At 56.7% G+C, this 22246-nt stretch overlaps 1 protein-coding gene across 2 annotated transcripts in view; it reads right to left on the minus strand.

Moving 5' to 3' along the window:
- Positions 1-22246, minus strand: part of KCNIP3 (potassium voltage-gated channel interacting protein 3) — a 93596-nt gene that overhangs the window by 68026 nt on the left and 3324 nt on the right. For both annotated transcript variants that reach the window (XM_086328230.1, XM_086328232.1), the window contains exon 2: positions 9967-10132. In XM_086328230.1, the coding sequence (XP_086184356.1) occupies positions 9967-10132 (166 nt within the window). The remainder of the gene's footprint in view (positions 1-9966; positions 10133-22246) is intronic.

Genomic DNA, 22246 nt, shown 5'->3' on the forward strand with positions numbered 1-22246 from the left:
CCCCGTCCCTGCCTTGTCCCTGGGAGCCCTGGGCCTGGGCACCTGCGGCAAGGTGTGATAAAAGGCCCAGAAGTTGAGGCCCTCCCCATCTTGGTGTGGATTCCACATTTGACATGCAGGTATTAAGTGTGACTTTTCCTGTTGGGTTTGGGCAGAGGTCAGCAAGGCCAAGACCAGTTCTGCAGGTCACATGAGGGGACTGAGAAACTGACTCTGTGACTCACCCTCTTGGCCCCACCAGAGGGCAGAGAAGAAAAAGGCTGGCGAGGCGAAGGGAGGGAAGGTCCTGGAAAGGCCGGCTGGTGTGCTGGGGCGTCTTCCCTCCACCCCTCTCCCCGTCCAGGGGGCCTTTGGTCTCTGTCCAGTTGAAGGGCTTCTGGGAAGCCTGTAGGCATCTGGGCATGTGTCCCCGGAGTCTGGGGGATGCAGGGCCAGGCGGGTGTGACTCACACCTGGAGGAGGTTAGGTGATGGTCCTGGCTACACTGGCCAGAGGCAGGCAGGAAGACGGCAGGGACCTGGACACCTATGCAGCGACAGTCATGGAGGCAGAGGGCACGTTTCTGCAGGGTCACTCAGACCCTGTGGAAGAGAACTAGGGGTCTGTCCTCCTCCAAGAAACACTGCCTGGTGAGGGGAAGTCTCAAAACTTGGGAGTCGAGGCTAAGCAGCTGCTGGGTGGTGGCACTGACCTGGCCACCGCTCTGAGCCAGAGCATTGCAGAGGAAGAGCAAAGATGCTCAGAGGTGCCCGTGCCCTGCCCTCCTGCTCCAACCTGAAGCCTGAGACGAGTCAGAAGAAGGGATTCTGGGGTGAATGACAGTCTGGAGCTACAAGGCTTCTCGGAGCACCCACTAACACCTGAAAGATGACCACTGGAGGAGCACAACCTTTTATGCAAAGGGCTGGAAAGAGCAACTGCACAGAGCAACTGAAAGAGTCAGAGGTGACAAAGAATCACGCTTCCTTCAGATTGTTTTGCAAGTTGAAGTCAAGTACTTGTGTTTTACCAGTTGCCCCTGGCTTAACTCCCCGCTCCCTGCCCCCCAGGCAGCCCCTCCCACCCCAGCTAGGCTGTGAATCCCAGAACCAGCAGCCTCCAGAATTGGAAAGGGCTCAGACGGAGACAAGCATCCCAGCCTCTGACTGATGTCAGAAGAGGGATCCGAGGCCTGGAGGCAGACTGCAATCTTCGGTGACAGAGGCCCGCAGTATCCTCCTTCCCTTTCTAGAAAGACTGAGACAGAGGGAGCGAGAGAAAGCAGCCCTGAACCTGCCAAGGTATCAGGCAGGTAAAAAGATTTAGAAAAGATGCCTGAAGCCACCAGCAATGAAGACGCCCATGGACTGAAGCTTCACTGAGCAAGGGTGCCCCCTGGCCCTCGCGGCAGCCCTGTGGAGCAGGTGTTGTTCCGTCCACTCTGGTTAGTGAGGAGGGGGTGCGCGGTGGCCAGGAGAGACGCTCCAGGTCACCAACCAGCAGCAGCGAGTGGGAGCAGCTAGCAGTTTAGTTGCTAAGTCTTGTCCGACTCTTGCGACCCCAAAGACTGTAGCCCGCCAGGCTTCTCTGACCATGGGATTCTCCAGGCAAGAATACTGGAGTGGGGTGCCATTTTCTTCTCCAGGGGATCTTCCAGACCCAGGAAGCAAACCTGGGTCTCCACTGCCAAAGACTTGGTGACTCCAGGCACCTCCTTCTGCCCCTGGGTCCACCCCCAAGACGTCTGTCTTCAAGGACCAACATCTTCAAAGTTTTGTCCTCCTCGAAAATAACAACAGCCTAGAGAGGGGAAGTCTAGCAACTGGGAGGCAGGAATTAGCGGCATTGTGAACAGAGATGGGGTGGGAAGTGGCGGGGAGCGGGAGGGGGGGTGCAAAATTCCCTTCTTTTGAAAAGCTGGGGAGTGACCCTGGGCTCCCATTCCTGACAACAGCACTAGCCCGAATGCTCCCTGGAAGCCCCTAAGGTGCAACCCTCCTTAAATGCATACTCCCATCTGAGCTCCCTCTGCAAACCTTCACTGTATCAGAAGCCTGCCTTTATGCATTTATTTGGCTGTACCCGTCTTCCATCTTTGTTGTGGCATGCAGAATCTTTAGTTGCAGCTTGCGGGCTCTAGTTCCCTGACCAGGGATCGAACTCGAGCCCCCTGCACTGGGAGGGGAGAGTCTTAGCCAATGGACCACCAGGGTATTCTCAGAATCGTCTCTTCTATTCCAAGAGTTTTATTACTGCTTTTGAAATTTTAAACCATTATTATTTGACTGATTTTTGAGACGATGGATTATATATTCAATTTTCAATTTTTATCCTTAAAACATCATTCGTGAGTTTGACAAGTACTTGGTGCACCAGGCTCTGCGCCCCTCCAGCACTTTCCACACACAGGCCTTTACACAGGCTGGCTCGTTTTCTCTCATCTATGCTGCAGATGTCATATCAGTCTTTGATGCAGGAGCAGAGGAGTCTCCAGAAAGGGAGGGACAAGAGGAGAAGACCCCAGCAATGAGTCGGTGTGTACAAGGCAGGTAGGTCGGCCAGAGAGCGCCAGCTCCCTCCCGCCTGGGAGGTACCTGAGTCCATGAGCCCTGCAGAGGAAGCCCCCTCCCACCGGCTTTCCTCCCCAGGCCGACGGGTGGGGAAACCCCGGCTTGGTACTCACTGCCCACCTGTCACAGGACAGGACTCTAAGGCTGGGGTGCCTTCCTGTTCTGCTTTCAGGACCACCTCCACCCCCCATCAGCCCTGCCCCATTCCTGGAGGGCACGGTTTTAAGCCCCAAGCCTGCCCCTTCCGGCACCCTGGTCCCCAGTCCAGCCCGGGCCATCCTCACCTTGAGCCAGGTTCCCCGAGATGAAGCGGAAGAAGACGCTGATGATGTCACCCAGGTGCGTTGTGCAGCCCTGCTGGCACTCCTGCAGCCTCAGGGCAGGGTGCCGAGCTGGGCCAGGGGTCTCCCCGCGCCCCGCCATCCCGGGACCTGGTCCAGGGACCCCTTGTTCTGCCCAGCCCGCCAGCCTCTCTGTCCCCTCTCTGCCTGCCTCTCCCCAGCCTGAAGGCGCTCAGAGCGCGCTCTCTCTCCTCTGTCTCCCTATCTCAGTGCCCATCCTGTGGGTCTCAGTCGCCCCTCTGTGTCTCAGCCTCTCCGCCCTGTCCTGTCCTCCTCGTGCTCTGTCTTCCCCTCCCTGCTCTGGCCTTTCCCAGGACCGCCTGCCCCCCAGCCAGCCCTTTACCTTGCACCTGACCCTGGCTCCTCAGTACCTGGGTGCTCCCTCTCCCAGGAGACAGAAGGGCTCCTGCAGCTTCCTGGGCTGGGAGGGTGTGAGGGCAGGGTGGGCCCTATTCCTGAGTTCCGCCACCACTGGGGGAGGTGCCTTTGTGTGATTTTCAACTGAGGGTGTGATCACACTGCAAAGGGGCCCTATCCAGGTCGCGGGACTTCTAGACAGCCAGAAAGGGAACTTCCCTGCCCCCGCCCGAGTCCCCACGTGGAAGGCTCAGGGGCCAGGGACCCTGGGCAGAGCTGGGGGAAGGGTGGGAACCTGACCTTTGGCTAGCTCTTCCCCTCTGACCTGTGCTCACTGACCCCAGCCCCAAGCCCTGCTGGCACCTCTGCGGAGTAGAGAAAGGGGAGGTGGGAAGGGATCCTTGTTGCTGACGACCCTGGCCCGCATCCTGGAGCACGCAGTGTGCACAGGCAGCTTGCTAAGGCCCATCTGGGCATCCAAACAACCCCATGCGGTGCGTGTGGCAGAGAACATCACGTCGGCATTCTCCTCTGCTTTCTAACCTACAGAATTCAGGTTGCCTTGGGGGCGCAAATGTGCTCAGGTTTTTTTTTTTTTTTTAAAAGGCAATCCTCACCCCTTCCCTGCAGTCAGGGTGGCTCAGTTCTGCCCAGCAAAATATAAGCATAAATCTTCCAGAGAGTTCTGTGAAAGTGCTGCTTTCCCGATGTAGGCACTCCCACTTCCTCCTTTCCCCTGATTTTTCCTTTCTCTTGTCAGGAGCAAAGCCATGATGGCTGGAGCCAGAGCAACAACTGAGGGAAAACACACACACACACACACACACAAAACTGCAGACCTTGACTCCGATATCCTCAAGCTGCTAAACCAGTGCCAGCCACTGCCTAGCCCAGGTTTCTCAGACAGGAGATACTAATACATGCTCCCGTCTAAATGAAGCCACTGTTGTTTGGGGTTGCTGTTGCATGCGAGGGCAGGCAAGTTGAAATATTCCAAGTGAAAGGCAAACTGTCACACCTTGTACTCTCAGCCAGTGAAAGAAAGTGCAGCGATTGACGGGGCTTCTCGAGTACCACCGGGAAGGGCGCGGCTCTGGCACAGCAAAGGCTGTGCAGCAGGTCCAGCCTCCGGACAAGCAGGTCTCCCCTTGGGTTGATGACCCAGCACATTCGATGGCACACAGTGTGTCTAAGAAAAGTTAGGATGCTCTGCTGGGGCCAGCGCAGGCCCCAGTAGAAGCTAGGGTTTTGAGCAAAACCAGGCTTGCTTTTTTTTTTTTTCGGCAAAAATCTCTTCTTCTTGTGACACTATTTTTGGCTCACTCCTGGGCCCTCAGTGAGATGGAATCTCTGACTGACACCAGGTAGCCCTGAGACCTCAGTTGCCTGTCAGGAGCTGAGCATTTGGGACTTCCCTGGAGGTCGAGTGATTTAAGAATCCACCTGCCAATGCAGGGGACACAGGTTCGATCCCTGGTCTGGGAAGATCCCACATGCTGCAACCAACATGCTGCCTGTGTGCTCCGCGATAAGAAAAGCCTCCATGATGAAAAGCCTGCAGACTGCAATGGAGTAGCCCCTGCCCTGCAACTAGAGAAAGCCGGAGCACAGCAACGAAGGCTGAGCACAGCCAAAAATAAACAAACATACAAATTAGTAAATAAAACCTTAAAAAAAAGTAGAGAGAGCCGAATGTCCATCTCTCCCCCAGCTCTAAAGACACATGCGTGTACAGCACTCCGCCATCACACAGGTGCTGAGTATGAGCTCAGGGTCGGGGGTCCAGAAGCCCCAGGTAGGTGCATGTTCTACACACGGGCTCAGACCGGCAGATGCTTCACTACTGGAGCACTGGGGAAGTCCTGGCGTCTCACTCTGAAACGTGACGTCGAGTATATCTTGGTCTTTCAAATGCATCAAACTTCTGTTAGCCTGTATTTATATATGCTTATGTATTACAGACAAGCTAATTTACCTTTCTGTCCCTATTCAGTTCAGTTCAGTTCAGTTCAGTCGCTCAGTCGCGTCTGACTCTTTGCGACCCCATGGACCGCAGTATGCCAGGCCTCCCTGTCCATCACCATCTCCCGGAGTTCACCCAAACCCATGTCCACTGAGTCGGTGATGCCATCCAGCCATCTCGTGCTCTGTCGTTCCCTTCTGCTCCTGCCCCCAATCCCTCCCTCCATCAGTCTTTTCCAATGAGTCAACTCTTTGTCCCTGTACCTTTCCTTTTTTGAAAGGTGTTATTATTATAATTATTATTATTATTGATGTGGACCATTTTTAAAGTCTTTGTTGAATGTGTTACGATCTTGCTTCTGTTTTTACGTTTTGGTTTTCTTGGCCAGGGAGGCATGTGGGATCTTAATCCCTCAGGCAGGGGTCGAACCTGCACCCCCTGCTTTAGAAGGCGAATTCTTAACCATTGCAGTCTGCTGTGCTGCCAGGGAAGTCCCCCCACACACACCTTTCTACTACCACTTTTTAAACCAGGGATGCTGGTGGTGGCAGTGACTTTGTGATCTTCCACGGGGTCGACAAAACCCCAGAAGAGATGAGCACCTCCCAGAGATGGCAGCAGTGGCCGAGAGCCCGGGTCTCCATCTGGAGAGGCGCAGGACTGTGTCCCTTTGTGCAGGGATGGCCACACTGTCATGCAGGAGCGGCTGCAGCTCCAGGGTCCCTGCCAGAATGGGTGGGGACGGGGGCGTCCCCCACAGCAGCAGGCAGGACCCCGGCCTTTTCCCATCCAGGCCTCTTCCTCTGGTCCTCTAGAGTTTCTACAAAGTTCCCAACAGCCTAGAGCAAGTGCCTCTCTGCTTACACCAGCCCGGCTGGACCCAGGTTACTCTGTGGATGGTGTTACTATTCCAGGCTTATAGTTAAAAACACCCAGTCTCACAGGCCTCATGGGAGCCAGACTTGAGAAACAGGTTGGTCCGATTGGTGGCTCAGCTGTGTCCTTGGCGAGGCCGCCTCGCATCCTAATAGGAAGGACTTTAAGATGCTGGGGAGATAAGCAGAGCAGCTCAGAGTCCCAGCCTCTGGGTCACTGAGGATGGGCCCCCGGTATTGGGGAGGGACACACTTCTGGGCCAAGGACAGGCGCTCCTCCTGAGTGGGGTGGGGGCCATGGCCCTCTCTGTGCTGCCGGGACCTGGGTCTACCCATCTTAGAGACCACCCCTGCTGACCTGCTGCCAACCCCATGCTGAGGCTCTTCTCAGCCAGGGCTGACCCCCTGGGCCGCAGCAGCCACGGGCCTGGCCCTTGTCTTCATGCACCCCAGCCTCTGAGTCCCGCACATCCTGCCATGTCACAGAGGCTCAGGACACCTGTGTGTTCCACTGAGCCAGACCCCTGCTCCAGGGTGTCCCAGAAATCGGTGTCTCAGGCACCACTTCTGCTGATGGAAACCATGCCCACCCGCCATGAGGGCACAGTGCCCTGGCCGCCTGCCCGCCTTCGGGAGGCCCTGGCCCAGGACACCCAGCCAGGCCAGGCTGAGCATGGGGACAGAGCGGTGCTGAATGGCACAGCTGGCCTCTGCACCCAGAGCCTGGGAGGCTCCCAAAGGAGCAGAGAGGCACCTTGCCTGGGCACAGCTGAGCGTTCCACGAGAGCCCTCGGAATGACCACATCAACAGTGCGTCCCGGAGGGACATGCAAAGGAGCTGTTTAGACTGTGGCGCGAGGCCTGGGAGCAATGCCCAGTGGCTAGGGGGGCAGGCTGGGGGTCTCTGCTCCTCTGCTGCCAAGAGTGGCTGCTGCCTCCATAGACCCTGAGTTACCCCCATTTCCCACAGCTCGCGAGAGAAAAGGCAGGGAGAGTGCGTCCGGGTGGGCACCCTGCCCGCAGCGCATGGAAGACGCCCCGGGTCAGAGCCCTCACTCAGCCCTGGCCCGTGTGACCCATGGACTCTTGTGACCTTCCTGAACACTTGCTCTCTAGGTTTAGTAAAACAGTGCGGCCCTCCACGCCTGCCCCACACAGCTAAGGGCACGTTTTCCGTGCCCCGCATGCCCCCTCACGGCCTGGCAGGGTGTCTGGTGAACAGGTCGCCAGGTCGCCAGGGGAATGGCAGGGCTGGGCAAAGCCCTGGTGGTGTCCTAGGCTGTGCACCCCTTCCCTGCCCCCCTGCCTCCTGGCCGAGACCAGTCATTCAGCAAACACTTCCACACAGCTCTAGAAGGAGCTGCAGGGAACAGGCCCTGCCATCTACAAACCCACCTGAGCTAAAGCTGGGACCTGTGGGTGTGGTCCCCTCTTGTGACCCTGGACACGCAGCCTGTTCCCTGGCTTGCTCTTCCGCGTGTCCACCCACAAGTAGGTGTGCAAGAGGCCTCAGTGCAGGACACTCCAGCACTGTCCTGAAGACCACCGCATGCCAGATGTTCCTCCTGGAAGGTGGAAGCTGGGGCTCAGCAGGAGAGAGTCCTGGGGCCAGGGAGACGGCTGCTGGGTGGAGAGGACCCAGGACGGAGCAAACCAGACACGGGTCACCGAGGGGCTGTGAGGTCACAGGAGGAAAAGGAGCCTGTGCTGCTGCCAAGGAGACCTTGAGAATTGGAGCCTTGAATAAATGGATAAAGAAGATGTGGAAAATATATGTGTTCACTGGAAGGACTGATGCTGAAGCTGAAGCGCCAATATTTTGGCCACTTGATGCAAAGAACTGACTTACTGTAAAAGACCCTGATGCTGGGATAGATTGAGGGCAGGAGGAGAAGGCAGCAACAGAGGATGGGAAGGTTGGATGGCATCACCGACTCAGTGGACATGAGTTTGAGCAAACTCCAGGAGACAGTGAAGGACAGGGAAGCCTGCTGTGCTGCAGTCCACCGGGTCAAAAAGAGTCAGAGATGACTTCACAAGGACACAATGGAATATTACTCAGCCGTTAAAGAGAATGACATCCTACCATCTGTGGCAACCTGGATGGACCTAGAGACTGTCATACTCAATGAAGTAAGTCAGAAATAGACAAATACCGTATGATATCACTTATATGTGGACTCTAAATACAAGGCATATGCGCTTATCTGCAAAACGGGAACAGACTCACAGAGAGAACGGACTTGTGGTGGCCGCGGCTCAGGGGCGCGACGGAGAGAGAGTCTGGGATTAGCAGATGCAAACTGTTGCTTATAGGATGGATAAACAAGGAGCTCCTACTGCACAGCACCGGGAACTGTTCAATATCCTGTGATAAACCATGATGGGAGAGAATATGGGAAGGAATGGGGAAGGCAATGGCGACCCACTCCAGTGTTCTTGCCTGGAGAATCCCAGGGACAGAGGAGCCTAGCGGGCTGCCGTCTATGGGGTCGCACAGAGTCGGACATGACTGAAGCAACTTAGTAGTAGTAGTATGGAAAGGAATATATATGTATGTATGTATGACTGAATCACTCTGCTGTGCAGCGTAAATTAACACGACATTATAAATCAACTACATTTCAATCAAATTAAAAATTTGTGCCTCCAGTGAGGTCACGTGGGGTCTGCAAGAGCAAACTCGAGTCCGCTAGGCGCATAGGACTAGCCACACGAGGGCGCCACTGCTCACGTCTGCTCCTTGTTCCTACCCTGATGGAAAACAAATTGCTTTTACTCCGCTGCAGAAAAAACAGTCCGTGAAGATGGGAGCTTCCCAGTTAAGCTGTTTGCATGAACTTTTAGTGACTTCATGTTTCTGCTCCATCGCGAGAAGTGGAGAACCCCCATGGACCTCACGCGTGTTCACAGGCTTCAGGGCCTCCACGGAGGCTGCTGTGGAGAAGAAAAAGGCCAGAGGAGGGTGGCAAAGCACCACAGATGGCAGGGGCTCTGGGAAGCAGATGAGTGTGCTGTGGAGTAGGGGTGCAAGTCAAGGACAGGGGCCTGGCCTGCACACACGGCTGACCCCCCACCGTATCAAGCCTGGGATGCTGGGGGTCATGAATGTCCCCATTTTCCAGTCAAGGAGACTGAGTCTCTGGAAATCACAGAGAGTGTCTGAGACAATGAACAAGACACAGCATTCAGGGGTCCAAGTCCGCACCTTTTCCTTAAAGTCAAATAGGCAGACTCTCAAGCACGCCTTGTGTGTATGGTCACGGGGAGTGTGCGCGATACGTGTGCCTGTGTGCGGTGTGCATGCCTGTGTGTGCCCACAGGTTTTAGTGGGTGTGTATGAGTGTGAGTGTGTGGTATGAGCACATGTGTGTGAGAGTACGGGGCTGCACCAAGTCCCTCCTGCACCACTTACTGCATCACGGACACCCAAGTGCCCCAGCAAGAGCCAGGCCGCTGTCTGTGCTGCCAACGCCCGGAGCGCAGCCTGCGGTACACGGCCAGCCCTCGGGCTGTGCAGGCAGGACTGAGGAGGCCGAAGGCCGGGCCACCTCCTCACCAGGCCCCTGTAGCGGGGCATCAGCCCCTCTTTTCACCGAGGACTCAGGAAGAGTGTAATGCTAAAGGTCCCCCAGCTGGCAAGGCTCTGAAACCCCTTTCCATCCTCCTGGCTGGGAGAACCCCAGTGAGGACCCAACACTCCCTGCCTCCCTGGGCCCCTGCCTCGAGCTCTGTGCCCCGTGGGGCATGGACACCAAGGCACAGGGACAGGCGTGAGTGAATAGAAGCCCCTCCCTGCAGAGATCCAGGCTGGGGTCCTCAGGTAGGTCTCTGAGCTCAGGACAGACACCCACCCTCTCCCCAGGGGGCCCAGCCCCTACCTGAGCCCTGCGGGGCCGCGCTGGACAGGATCCACTTGACCAGGCAGCACCGCATCAGGGCCTGCCGGGTGAGCCTCGGCCGCTGCCACTTCACGCCCTCCTTCTTGCTCAGTGGAGTGCGCCCGGGCTCCCCCAGGAGGCTGCCGTCGGACACTTTCATCACCTCCTGCAGCAGGAACAGGCAGAGAGACCGTGAGCCCTGGTTCACCAAGGGCACCTGCAGATCGTCCCCTCCAGATCCTCCTCCTCGGGGAGGTCCTTCACTCCACACAGGCCCTTACCTTCCGGGGGCGTGTGAGAGGAGCCCCCTGGCCCACTGGACGATTCCCAGGGCACCACTGCCCCCAGCGTGGGTCACCTCCTGCCCCATCTCTCAACCCTCCCCCTCTCTCTCCAAGAAGCCTCTGTCCCTGCATGGCGAGGCCACCTTGCAAGCGCAGTGTCCGCTGGTGATCCAAGCTGGAGGAGTGGGCTGAGAAGGATGTTCAAGGCCACCGTGGGGCTGGGCACCCTCTGCTCGCAGGCACGCTCCCTGCCAGCCTCGCTAGGCTGATCTGTGAACACACACTCCCTCCACACAAGCCCTGCTCATGCTTTACGATCCAGCTAACAGGGATTCCCCAGATGGTCCAGTGGTCAAGAATCTGCCTTACAACGCAGGGGACATGGGTTGAGTCCCTGGTAGGGAAACTAAGAACCCACGTGCTGCAGGGCAACTAAGCCCTTGGGCAGCAACTACTGAAGCCCGTCCATGCCCTGGAGCATGTCCTCTGCAACAAGAAGGCGCCACAATGAGAAGCCTACGCATCACAGTTAGCGAGTATTCCCCACGCGCCACACCTAGAGAAAGCCCGCACGTAGCAATGAAGAGCTCGTGCAGCCCCAAATAATAATGAATAGATTAAATAAAAATGTGAATGTGTTAGTCGCTCATTCGTGTACTCTTTTCAACCCCATGGACTGCAGTCCACCAGGCTCCTCTGTCCATGAGATTCTCCAGGCAGGCATACTGGAGTGGGGAGCCATCCCCTGCTCCAGGGGATCTTCCCCACACAGAGATAGAACCTGGGTCTCCTGCATTGCAGGCAGAGTCTTTACAGCCTGATTCACTAGGAAAGCCCAAGATAAAAATCAGTAAAACTTTAAAAAAAAGATGCAACCAGAAAGCCATCTCCTGCATGAAGCACCCTGGGCTCTACAGCTGCGGGCGTTGGGACTACCCTTGCATCCACATCTCCACCACGGAATGGACTGTGCAGTGGTGACTTGCTGGAGGAACTCCCAGCTGAGGGCAGGGTCCGTGGGCTTCTCCACGGGGCACCTGCTCTGGCACATGATGGGGCCCTTGGAAGGAGGGAGGTGAGGGTCCAGACTGGCTTATCAACCTCCCCAGCACCCCGACACAAGTCTGTATGTCAGTCAGAGATCCCAGTCCAAATCCCTCAGTGACTAAGCCCAGAGAGGGGGGTAGATCCACACTGGGCCACAGAGCAAAGTCGGGCCTCCTTGCTTCACTCTAGAGCCCTCAATATTTTTTGCATTCGTGCTCAGTCGCTCCGTCGTGTCCGTCTCTTTACGACACAAAGGACTGTAGCCCGCCAGTCTCCTCTGTCCATGGGACTCTCCAGGCAAGCATACTGGAGTGGGTTGCCGTTTCCTGCTCCAGGGGATCTTTCTGACCCAGGGATTGAACCTGGGTCTCCTGCATTGGCAGGCAGATTCTTTACCACTGAGCTACCTGGGAAGTCCCTGATTATTATTATTATAATTTTTTTACCTTGAGGCAAATAGAGGCTGCAGAAGGGCCTGACGACTTCCCTGGGAGGGGGCACGTGGATGGAACCCACCACTCTACACTGCGTAACCATCTGCAGAAACAACTCAGACAACTGGTGGATGGAGTCTTGGGGCAGGGAGCTGCGGGTGAGTTGTTGAGATGCTGGGCTGTGAGCCCCACCGAGTATGGGTCAGGAAAGGACAGCCAGCGGGCACAGTGGACCCCGGAGCTGCAAGACTTGTTTTCCTGCATTGATAAGTGGAGCACTCTCACCTGGCCTGCCCTCCCGTAGCCCGTCATTGGCCCAGCATCCTCAGCGCCCAGGCAGGCAGCAGGGTGGCCCCTCTGGGCATCTGCTGAGTCTGACTTGTTGCCTGTGCGTCATGCCCCCTGCTCAGGATGGCTGTGCCCCAGTTGTGCCTGTCGGGTCACGGCCCCAGGTCGCCCCCAGGTTCGCTGTACTCAGTACGTGCGATCTGAGTTCCAGGCGCGGGAGGAAGCAGCGCCCCCACGTGGGCCCTGGTTCTGAGTGGGTGGGCGGACTGGCCAGGATGATGGTGGTGATATCCTTCCAGGGCCATGGGATTTCACTACATTTACGCGTGCTCAGTCACTTCAGTCGTGTCCATCTCTGCAACCTCAAGGACTGTAGCCCGCCGGGTTCCTCTGTCCATGGGACTCTCCAGGCAAGAATACTGTAGTGGGTTGCCATTTCCTCCTCCAGGGGATCTTCCAGACCCAGCGATCCCACCCATGTCTCCTGTGACTCCCACATCGTAGGCAGACATTTATACGGTCCTGAAAAGTATATGAGTGTCTGAAACACATCACAAACAGATGTACATTCGGGCAAGTTCTGCAGATGCAGAGACTCCAGCACGGCCCCTGCGATGGGTGGGTTCTTGGGTACAAGGACCAGAACAATGCACCCAGGTGGATGGTAACTGGAGAGGAATCAATGGTGGGGGACCCAGGCCATTCGCAGCCTCCCCGGGACAGACAGAGACAGGCTTGGAAGACAGACCAGAGCAAAGAGCAGGCTGACGGACAGCCAGACCTCAGTCATGGACACCCGGGGGCCAGGACAAGGACCTCTGTTGCTGCTGGCGCGGCCATCCAGGGACACTGGGCCTGGGACCCCCCACTGGTGTCACCACCCTGTGGGAGTCTCGGCTGAGTCACTGGCTCCTGGTTCAAGGTCAAGAGCAAAGGAGTCAGACTGTCCCAGCCCACGTCATATGTCTCCTCTCTGGCTGCAAGGAGAGCTGCGAAAGCAAGCTTCTGGCCTTTTGGGTTCTTGCCTGTCCTCTGTGGTGGCTTTCCTAAACTTGACGAATAAGAAAAACCCTACAAACGTCCCCGAAACTGTGGAATCTGAGCAAACGCTCAGGTGAGGAGAGGCTGGTGCGCTACCTCCTGCGGGCTCTTGTTGGCTGGGGGAGCCCTCCAGGAGCTGAGCTGGCTCATGGCCCCACGAGGGCAGTCCGTATTTGGGGCTGGGCGGTGGGCCTCCTGGTCAGCTTTCGATGAAGCAGCTGTCTAGACCCAGCAACACCCAACCACTTATCCTGACTTTTGCGATCTTTCCAGCCAGGTCCCAGCTGCCCGTCCCCCCCGTGGCTGTTGCCCCCACAGGCCGCCCCTCCAACAAACATGCTCAGCAGCCCCTCCACGCTCTTCCCTTCTCCCAGGCTTAGCCTAGCCTGCTGTCGGGGGTGGTCAGTGGTGCGCAGAGCTATAGCCGGACTGGGCTCACCATCCCAACAGGGCAGAAAGGGGCTTTGGTGAGGGTGACCGGAGGCCCCAGGTGCCAGGGATGCTGAGGGAGGCGCCCTACACATTAACACACACACACACACATACACACACACATGTGCACAGGCCCTGCTCAGGCTGACAGAGACCTTCTCCATTATTAATGATCTTATTCGGGAGAGAAAAGGCCTCAATGAATCAGGTCTTTATTTCAGCCCAGGAGGCAGGTGGGGGACTATGGGCAGCTGGCCCTTCATGATTTCATGAATTCTTTGCTGAACGCTCTGTACATGGGCTGAGTGGAGAAGGTCAGAGGGGAAACCCAAGAGGGGCTCAGAGCCTGGGCAGGAGCTGTCTGTCGGTGCCCCTGCCTCAGGACAGCACTGGGTGGCCGGCACAGGTGGCCCTCACGGAGCCCGCGGCTAGTCCTGAGGACTCTGTCTTGCAGTCAGGCCTGGGCTGTTGTGCTGAGATCCTGAGCAGGTGACCTGGGGTTCTGTCCTACCGAGATGGGGCCGTGCTGGGAGGGCCCAGAGGGCGAGCCGAGAACCCCACTCCTGCACTTCTGGGCCTTAAGGCACCTCATTGTTACGACAACTGTAGGAGGTTGGCAGCACCCGCCCATTTTAAAGATGCGCAAACTAAGTCTCCCAGGTGGCTTCCCAGGTGGCCCAGTGGGTAAAGAATCTGCCTACAATGCAGGAGACACAGGCTGGATCTCTGGGTCAGGAAAATCCCCTAGAGGAGGAAATGGCAACCCACTCCAGTATTCTTGCCTGGAGAGTCCCATGGACAGAGGAGCCTGGCAGGCTACACACCCTAGGGTTGTAAAGACAGGACTGCGCGACTAAGCACAGAAGCACAAACTAAGCCTCAGATGCCTGGGGGCACGCCAGGGCCATGCTGTACTCGCGGCCTCCTGGTTCCAACTTTCAGGGGGTCTCAGCCATGGGCGGTGCTGCGCGGCTTTCTGAGGCCTTGGAAGTTGGGGAGGGACGCCTAAACCCCCCTTCCCCTACACACTCCCCCCTCCCCCTGCACACTCACCTCCCCCTGCACACCCCTCTCCCTCCCCCTGCACACTCCCCTCCCCCTGCACACTCCCCTCCCCCTGCACACTCCCCTCCCCCTGCACACTCCCCTCCCCCTGCACACCCCTCTCCCTCCCCTGAACACTCCCCTCCCCCTGCACACTCCCCTCCCCCTGCACACCCCTCTCCCTCCCCTGAACACTCCCCTCCCCCTGCACACTCCCCTCCCCCTGCACACCCCTCTCCCTCCCCCTGCACACTCCCCTCCCCCTGCACACCCCTCTCCCTCCCCCTGCACACTCCCCTCCCCCTGCACACTCCCCTCCCCCTGCACACCCCTCTCCCTCCCCCTGCACACTCCCCTCCCCCTGCACACTCCCCTCCCCCTGCACACCCCTCTCCCTCCCCCTGAACACTCCCCTCCCCCTGCACACCCCTCTCCCTCCCCCTGAACACTCCCCTCCCCCTCCCCCTGCACACTCCCCTCCCCTGCACACCCCTCCCCCTCCCCTGCACAATCCCCTCCCCCTGAACACTCCCCCTCCTGTACACTTCTCCACATCTCTACCTGCATTTCCTCCCCCTTCACCTGCACAATTCCTCCCCCCTACCCCTGCACACGCCCCTCCCCCACCTGTACACTCCCCTCTCCCCTGCACACGCCCCCTCCCCCTGTACACTTCTCTGCACCTTTACCTGCAATCCCTCCCCCCTCACTTGCACACTCCTCCTGGACATTCAAGATGGACTGCTGCTCCCTGTCAGGCCTCACTCAGATCAGGTGCTAGGAGACCCCCACCTCCTCACCCACACCAGTACCTGCTGTGATCCCCAGCACAGCTGGCTGTTGAACTAACCCTGTTTATTTGTTTACCTGGGTGCATTTCTGTCTCTTTCTCCTGGAATGTTGGCTCCTAGAGCCGGCCCTGGCCTCCTGTGTGAACTGCTCTTCCCCATCACAGAGCCTGACACCCAAAAGACCCTCACTTCCAAACCCAGCAGTAAAAGAACAAAGCCTCTAGCTGGCAGATGGGCAGAAGACTAGCACAGACATGTCACCACGGAAGACAGACAGGTGGCACGAAGCCCTGAAAAGACGCTCCACATCATGAGCCGCCAGGGAGAGGCAAACAAAACCACAAGGAGATGTCACACTGTCGGAACGGCCACAGTTTCAAAAGGTCACAAAGGATGTAATTCTATTTACGTAGCACTTCAAAGTGGCAACAATTTAGAAACGGAACAGGTTAGTGGGACAGGGGTTAAGGATAGGGGGAAGAGGGGAGGTGGGTGTGGCTATGAAAGGTCAACACGAGTCCTTGAGGTGATGGAACTGTCACGTGTGTTAACTGCAGGGATGGAAACACGAACGGACACATATGATACTGCGTGTTTGTGTGTTTAAGTGCGCAGGGCTAAACACACACGAGTGCGTGTAAAACTGGGTGACGGGTCCTCGGGATCTGTTTCAGTTCTTTTTTAAACATTTATTTATTTATTTGGCTATGGCAGGTCTTGGTTTCAGGAACACAGGATCTTTTTTATTTGCTGCAGCATGGGGGCTCTAGTTCCCTGAGCAGAGATCAGTCCCAGGCCCCCTGCATTGGGAGCTCAGAGTCTTAGCCACTGGACCACCAGGAAATCCCCTCTGTTTTATTTCTTACAACTGCAAGTGAGTCTGCAATGGTCTCAATGAAGTTTCCATTAAAAAAAAAAACTTTCACACATACAAAAAAAAGAATATTTTAAAAATACACACACACACAAAACCCTCAATAAATATCCTAAAATGCCTGACTGAAAGCCCTCTGAAGCTCTTGCCATAATTCGCTGAGGCTTTCTCCCCTCTTGCTCTTGTCTGATGCATTTTAACAAGGATGGAGCCATCCTTTCATCCTCCATGGCCCTCAGGGGAGGCGATGGCCAGAGCTGGGTGGCAGAGACCAGTGAAGCCAGAAGACCTGGGTCGTGAGGTCACACAGCATCCCCAGCAGTGAGCATTCCGAGCCAGGTCCCAGAAGTGGCCCTAGGCTGGCCCGGGACCTGCAGCCTCCTCCGAGGCTGACAAGGTACCTTCAGGGCAAGTGCTGCAGCTACGCTGAGACATTTCTGGCCACTCAGCCCACACTGGCAGCTCCTGCCCTCCAGGGGAGTCCAGGGGCAGGTGTCAGCTTCCCTTCTTCCAAGTCCCAGGTCTAGGAGGAGTTGGGGGAGCAGGGGGTGTATAGAAAGGGCAGCGTGCTGGGGAGGCCTCTGCTTTCCAGCAGGCACTGTGTTGGGTGCTTGGAGAGGTGCCATGTTTAAGCCCACATCCCTCTTTCAGGGTTCCTTAGGCCCTCCGGCAAATCACCCAGCTGGAGCACAAATCCTGAAATAGGTCTTTCTGATACCCTCTCACCAAGATCGCCATGTTCCCATCTGGTGTGTTCTCTGTTGCCCAAGGCCAACGAGGAGCCAGCCCCGCTCGTTCACATCCAGGTGTGTTCACTGCGGGGCTTTGGCTGGAGGTCATTGGCTCCAGGGCGTTTCCCAGGTGGCTCAGGGGCAAAGAATCTGCCTCCAATGCAGGGGACAGGGGTTCAATCCCTGGGTTGGGAAGATCCCCTGGGGGAGGCCATGGTAACCCACTCTAGAATTCTTGCCTGGAGAATCCCATGGACAGAGGAGACTGGCGGGCTACAGTCCATGGGGGTCACAAAGAGTTGGACATGACTGCAGGGACTTAGCGCACACATGCATTGGCTCCAGGAAGGGAACGCCTGGGAGAACCTCCTGTCTGGGAGAGGGGATGACTTAGACCAGCGGTCCTCAGCCCCTTTGGCACCAGGGACGGGTCTCGTGGAAGACGATTCTTCCATGGACTGGAGGGGGGACGGTTTGGGGATGACTCAAGAGCATTACGTTTACTGTGCACTCTCTTCCCATTGTTATGATGTCAGCTCCACCTCAGATCATCAGGTATTAGATCCCAGAAGCTGGGCACCCTGGCTGAGACTCTGGGTGCCCGAAGCATCCCTCTAGCTTCAGCTCAGAGCCTCAGCAGGCAAGAGTGGGAGGAAGGAGGGTCGGAGAGCCGCTAGAACTCAGTGCTCTTGTTTGTTTTGGGGGCGTTGTTATGGTTACCTCTTCACCTGCTACCAGCTCTCCTTTTACAAGAGTGATCTACTGATTCCCTTTTAACTGAATTTATGGAAATTTAAAACATGAGTTAATTTAAAGAAAAATAAACTATAGCACAGGTTGCAGCAGGCAAGATAAAATCGGTGCAGGAATACCAACAGCTAGAAAACTTGCAGTCTGAGGGCTCCCTTGCTCAGCTCAGCTCAGAGAACTGAGTCCTCTGGGACTGGGTGCCCCACGCCTCAGCCACGCGCTGAATGTGGCTACTGAATGTTTGAAACGAGACTAGTCCAAATGCAGACGTGCCATTAGTGCAAATACACACCAGATTTCAAATTCTTCTTAGTAGGATAATAACTTATTAATAATTTTTATATTGAGCACACACTGAAATAATATTTACATTGGATTAAATAGAATATATTATTTAAAATTTTTCTCTTTTAATTTACTTTCTTTAATGTATCTGCCTGGCCATTTAAAGTGACACTTGTGCCTTGCAATACACTTCTTTAAAAAAAATAATATTTATTTTTGGCCGTGTTGGGTCTCAGTTGCGTCATGAGATCTCCACTGCAGCACGCGGGCTTCTGTCCGGTTGAGGCGCACAGGCTCAGCTGCCCCACGGCTTACGGGATCTTAGTTTCCCGACTGGGGCCGAACCCGAATCCCCTGCACTGGCAGGTGGATCCTTAACCACTGGACCACGAGGGAAGCGCCATGAAATTCATGTCTGCGGGCCGGCACCTTCTAGACCTTCCAGCTGTGGGGCCGTGGGCAGCTTGCTGCTACCAGGGCACACCTGACCCCCAGCTCCTCTCTCCCACCCAAGTCCAGACGAGGGCCTGTCAGAGTTGCTTCAGAAAGGTGGTCTGGTGGAGCGTGGAGGGCAACTGGGGCACAATGAGGCCGAAGGCCAGCTTGGGATCTGCCCAGGTTGAGGGGAAAATGGTAGAGCACGGAGCCGGATGCCCGCAGTGGGACAGGTGGGGGCATATTAGTGTGGTGGGTATTTAGGTTCTGCCATAGATGTGGGCAGCAACGGAAGGGTCAAGGTGACTCCTCAGTAACTTTGACATCAACACCATGGAGATGGTACAGGAAGAATACCCCCCATGCCTTCCAGCTCCCCGCAAATGCAGTCCAGACTCTCCATGAGAACACTCCATTCTCAATCACCATCTGAGAGTTTTCACCACGCCACAGAAAGAGGCCAGAGCATTTTAAACAAACCACTGGGACCGCAACTGGGACATTCTACCCTGTGGCTCCACAGGCCCCCAGAAAGGCCAGCAGCCCATTGGGCACTGCCCCATGCCCAGTGGGCACAGCTCCATCCTGTGGAGGCCCGTGCGGTCAGGCCGTTAGGGACACACCTTTGAGCAACTGGCTCAGTCTTTGGGGTTCTTGTCACCTGGGCTCCAGAAAACCCCCAAAGAGCATCTCAGAGAAGGCTTGGCAGAGGTGACCTGTGGGCACATAGGTGGCAGCCTTTGGGCTGAAAACACCCAGGCTCCTTTCCCCAGAGGTAAAGTGATCGAGGTCACGCATACGCAAAGGCACGCCTAGCTTCTCCCAAATGCTTACAGGCGTTTGTGCATGAGAAACAGCACGAACAGCTTCCTAAGGGCCGCCAGGACCCACTGGCCTCTAACTCAGAAGACACACCTAGCTGGGGAGGGAGGGAAGACTTTTGGGGGGTGGGGGAGGGAAGATTTCCAGCAGAATGATATTTCAGTCAAGTATGGTGGGAAGAGGTCTGTGGTCAACCAGGCAGGGACTTGAAACTTGGGCCCTTTTCTCCTGGCTGGGAGACCTTGGATGAAGTTCTTGACCACTCTGAGACTCATTGTGTGTGTGTGTGTGTGTGTTCAGTCGCTTCAGTCATGTCCGACTCTTTGTGACTCTATGGACTGTAGCCCACCGGGCTCCTCTGTCCATGGGATTTTCCCATGCAATGATACTTGTGCGCGTCGCCATTCCCTCCTCGAGAAGATCTTCCCAATCCAGGGATCAAACCCATGTTAACTGTGTCTCCTGCATTGCAGGTGGATTCTTTCCACTGAGCCATGGGGGAAGACCCAAGCCTCAGTTTGCTTGTCTATAAAGTGGGTATAATTCACAGGACTATGGGGGAGGTTAAATAAGGTGACACGCCCCACCCCCAGCAGGAGTGATCAGCACTATCCTTCACCCTCCTGGTGCTGCGTGAGGGTCTGGCTGCCCCATGCAGGGGCAGGGCCCAGCCCATGACCCAGTGACATCAGCAGGGCCACCCAACTCACTCTGCTCAGCTGCTGCACAGCAGAATCACTTGGGAAGTCTCCCCACCTCTGCCTTCCCCGGGGGCTGCATTATTGATTCAGTGGGGCCTGCACCACTCTATTTTTATAAAGCTCGACAGTCAATCTGAAAGTGCAGCCAAGGTTTAGTGCTTATCCCACCAGATAGGAAATTCTGGGCCTTATCTGTGGCAAGAAGGGGTCTCGCATTCACACTCTCCCTTTCTCCCAGCTGGGGTGGGGAGGGGGGCTGTCTCGAACCCAGAGCCTGGACCGGCAGGGACGTGCAGGCTCCAGGTGTGGGGCTGCCTGGCGCCCTGACCCTGTCCGTGGGGACTGCTGCAGGCAGGCTCGTGAGCACCCACTCTTCTTCGCTCGCTCTATTTCCATCACTCGGGACAGATGGCAGGAAGTGGCAGTGGGCGTCGAGTCATGCAGGCCCTGAGGATTTGGGATGGGAAGGCTTCGCAGGAGGAGCGGGGAGCGCTTGGTTTTCCTCCCACCCCTGGGCATCAATAGACGCCAGCCAGGCAGCCTGCCTCCCGGATGGGAGGGGAGGTGAGACTGTCGTGAGCCCCTGCAGAACTCACACGTGCACACAGGCACGCATACACACACACACACACACACATGCCTGGGTGCTGATCCACTCAGAACACTGGCGCCGAGGCGGGGGCCACTGGGGTGTTGCTGCCCTGCTTCTGGTGCTGCCACATCCAGCAGCCCACCATCTCCTCACCTGCCCATTGCTGCCCAGGCAATGAAGGCTTCTCACCAACCCGGGGGTGGACTTGAGCCGCTCACAGATCACACTATCCCATTGGGGTGCCCTTCACAGGCTCGACTCAGTAACCCCAAAATGACAACACTGATACTCACACTATTTACAGAGCTCTCTCTATGCACGGGTGTTGGGGGGCGGGGTTGGTGGAGGATCTTATTTACCAAGAAGGAAAACGAGGAGCCGGTGGAACAGAGAAGCTAACTAACTTGTCTGAAGACAGACAGCTAAGGCATGAGGGGCCTGGAACTGAGCCCAGAGGCACAGCCATGTTACTTCCGCAGCTACATTCGGGCGTGGCTGGCCCGTCAATTCCAAATGCTGGGGGTGGGCTCTGTGACGGGCCTGGGGGCATACACGTATGTAGGGGCAGGCTGATCTGCACTATGGCCCCCCAGCCCCCATGGCTCAGCATAGGGCCCAACCTCAGGTGAGGGCCTGGCAGAGGCGATGAGCATATCTGCGGCCCAGGGAGGGGATGGATGCTGCCCACGCTCACAGTGTCACTTGGGCAGAGTTGGGGCGAGTACTTGGCGCTCTGGAGTCACTGCCCAGAGGGCCCATCTTGAGACAAGATCTTTTTTTAATAGCTGCACACCGTGGCATGTGGACTCTCAGTTCCCTTACCAAGGATAGAACCCATGTGTGGTAAGTGGCTTCAGTCGTGTCTGACTCTTTGTGACGCTGTGGACTGTAGCCCACCAGGCTCCTCTATCCATGAGATTCTCCAGGCAAGAATACTGGAGTGGGTCATCATGCCCTCCTCCAGGGGATCTTCCAGACCCAGGGATTGAACCCACGTCTCTTGCATCTCCTGACCAGGGATCAAACCTGAGCCCCCTGCAATGGAAGTTCAGAGTCTTAACCACTGGACCCCCAGCGAAGTGCCGAGAGAGAATCTGAACACAGGGCCAGGGTGGACTGGGCACAGGGCACAGCAGCAGCAGCAGGTCTCGGATTTATCCCTTGCCTGCCTCGAAAGGCATGTGCTGGGGGGCCAGGGAGGGCAGGGGGTGGCCAAAGAGGTAGAGGTGAGGCCGGGAAAGACCAGCATTGCTCTGCCTGGCTGAGCCTGGCGTGGGTGTGGGCCGCCTGCTGGAGGGGAGCGCTGGGCAGAGACCTCAGGCAACAGATCAGAGTTGGGCCAGCTGGGGAGCTGGGACAGGCCCTTTCAGCCGTCCTTCTCAGGTCAGCTCAGCTAACCCCACATCCACCCCTCACTCTGGCGCCTGCGGGTCCCCTTGGCTTGTCCCCATCACGTGGATGCTCTGTGACGCTCCGGGATGTGGGCTGATCACAGCTGACAGATGCACCTGCCTGTTCCAGAGAAACATCAGTCAGCTGGAGCTGCGGGAGGGGCCGCACAGTGACTCACTCCACACTGCACCCTCCTTCGCGCTCTGTCTCCTTCCGGCCGGGGCTGCAGGACCAGCAAAGGGAGGCGCGCCAAGTGCTTTCCCTTCTTTTTTCTTTGCCTTGGAAACCAGGGTCTCCCCTCTTCCTCACAGAGGCCACATTCAGGGCTGTGCAGATG

The sequence above is a fragment of the Bos grunniens genome, chromosome 11 (genome assembly GCF_055505025.1).
Source record: "Bos grunniens cultivar Pamir isolate PY7600 chromosome 11, Bosgru_T2T1.0, whole genome shotgun sequence".
Classification (NCBI taxonomy): Eukaryota; Metazoa; Chordata; class Mammalia; order Artiodactyla; family Bovidae; genus Bos; species Bos grunniens.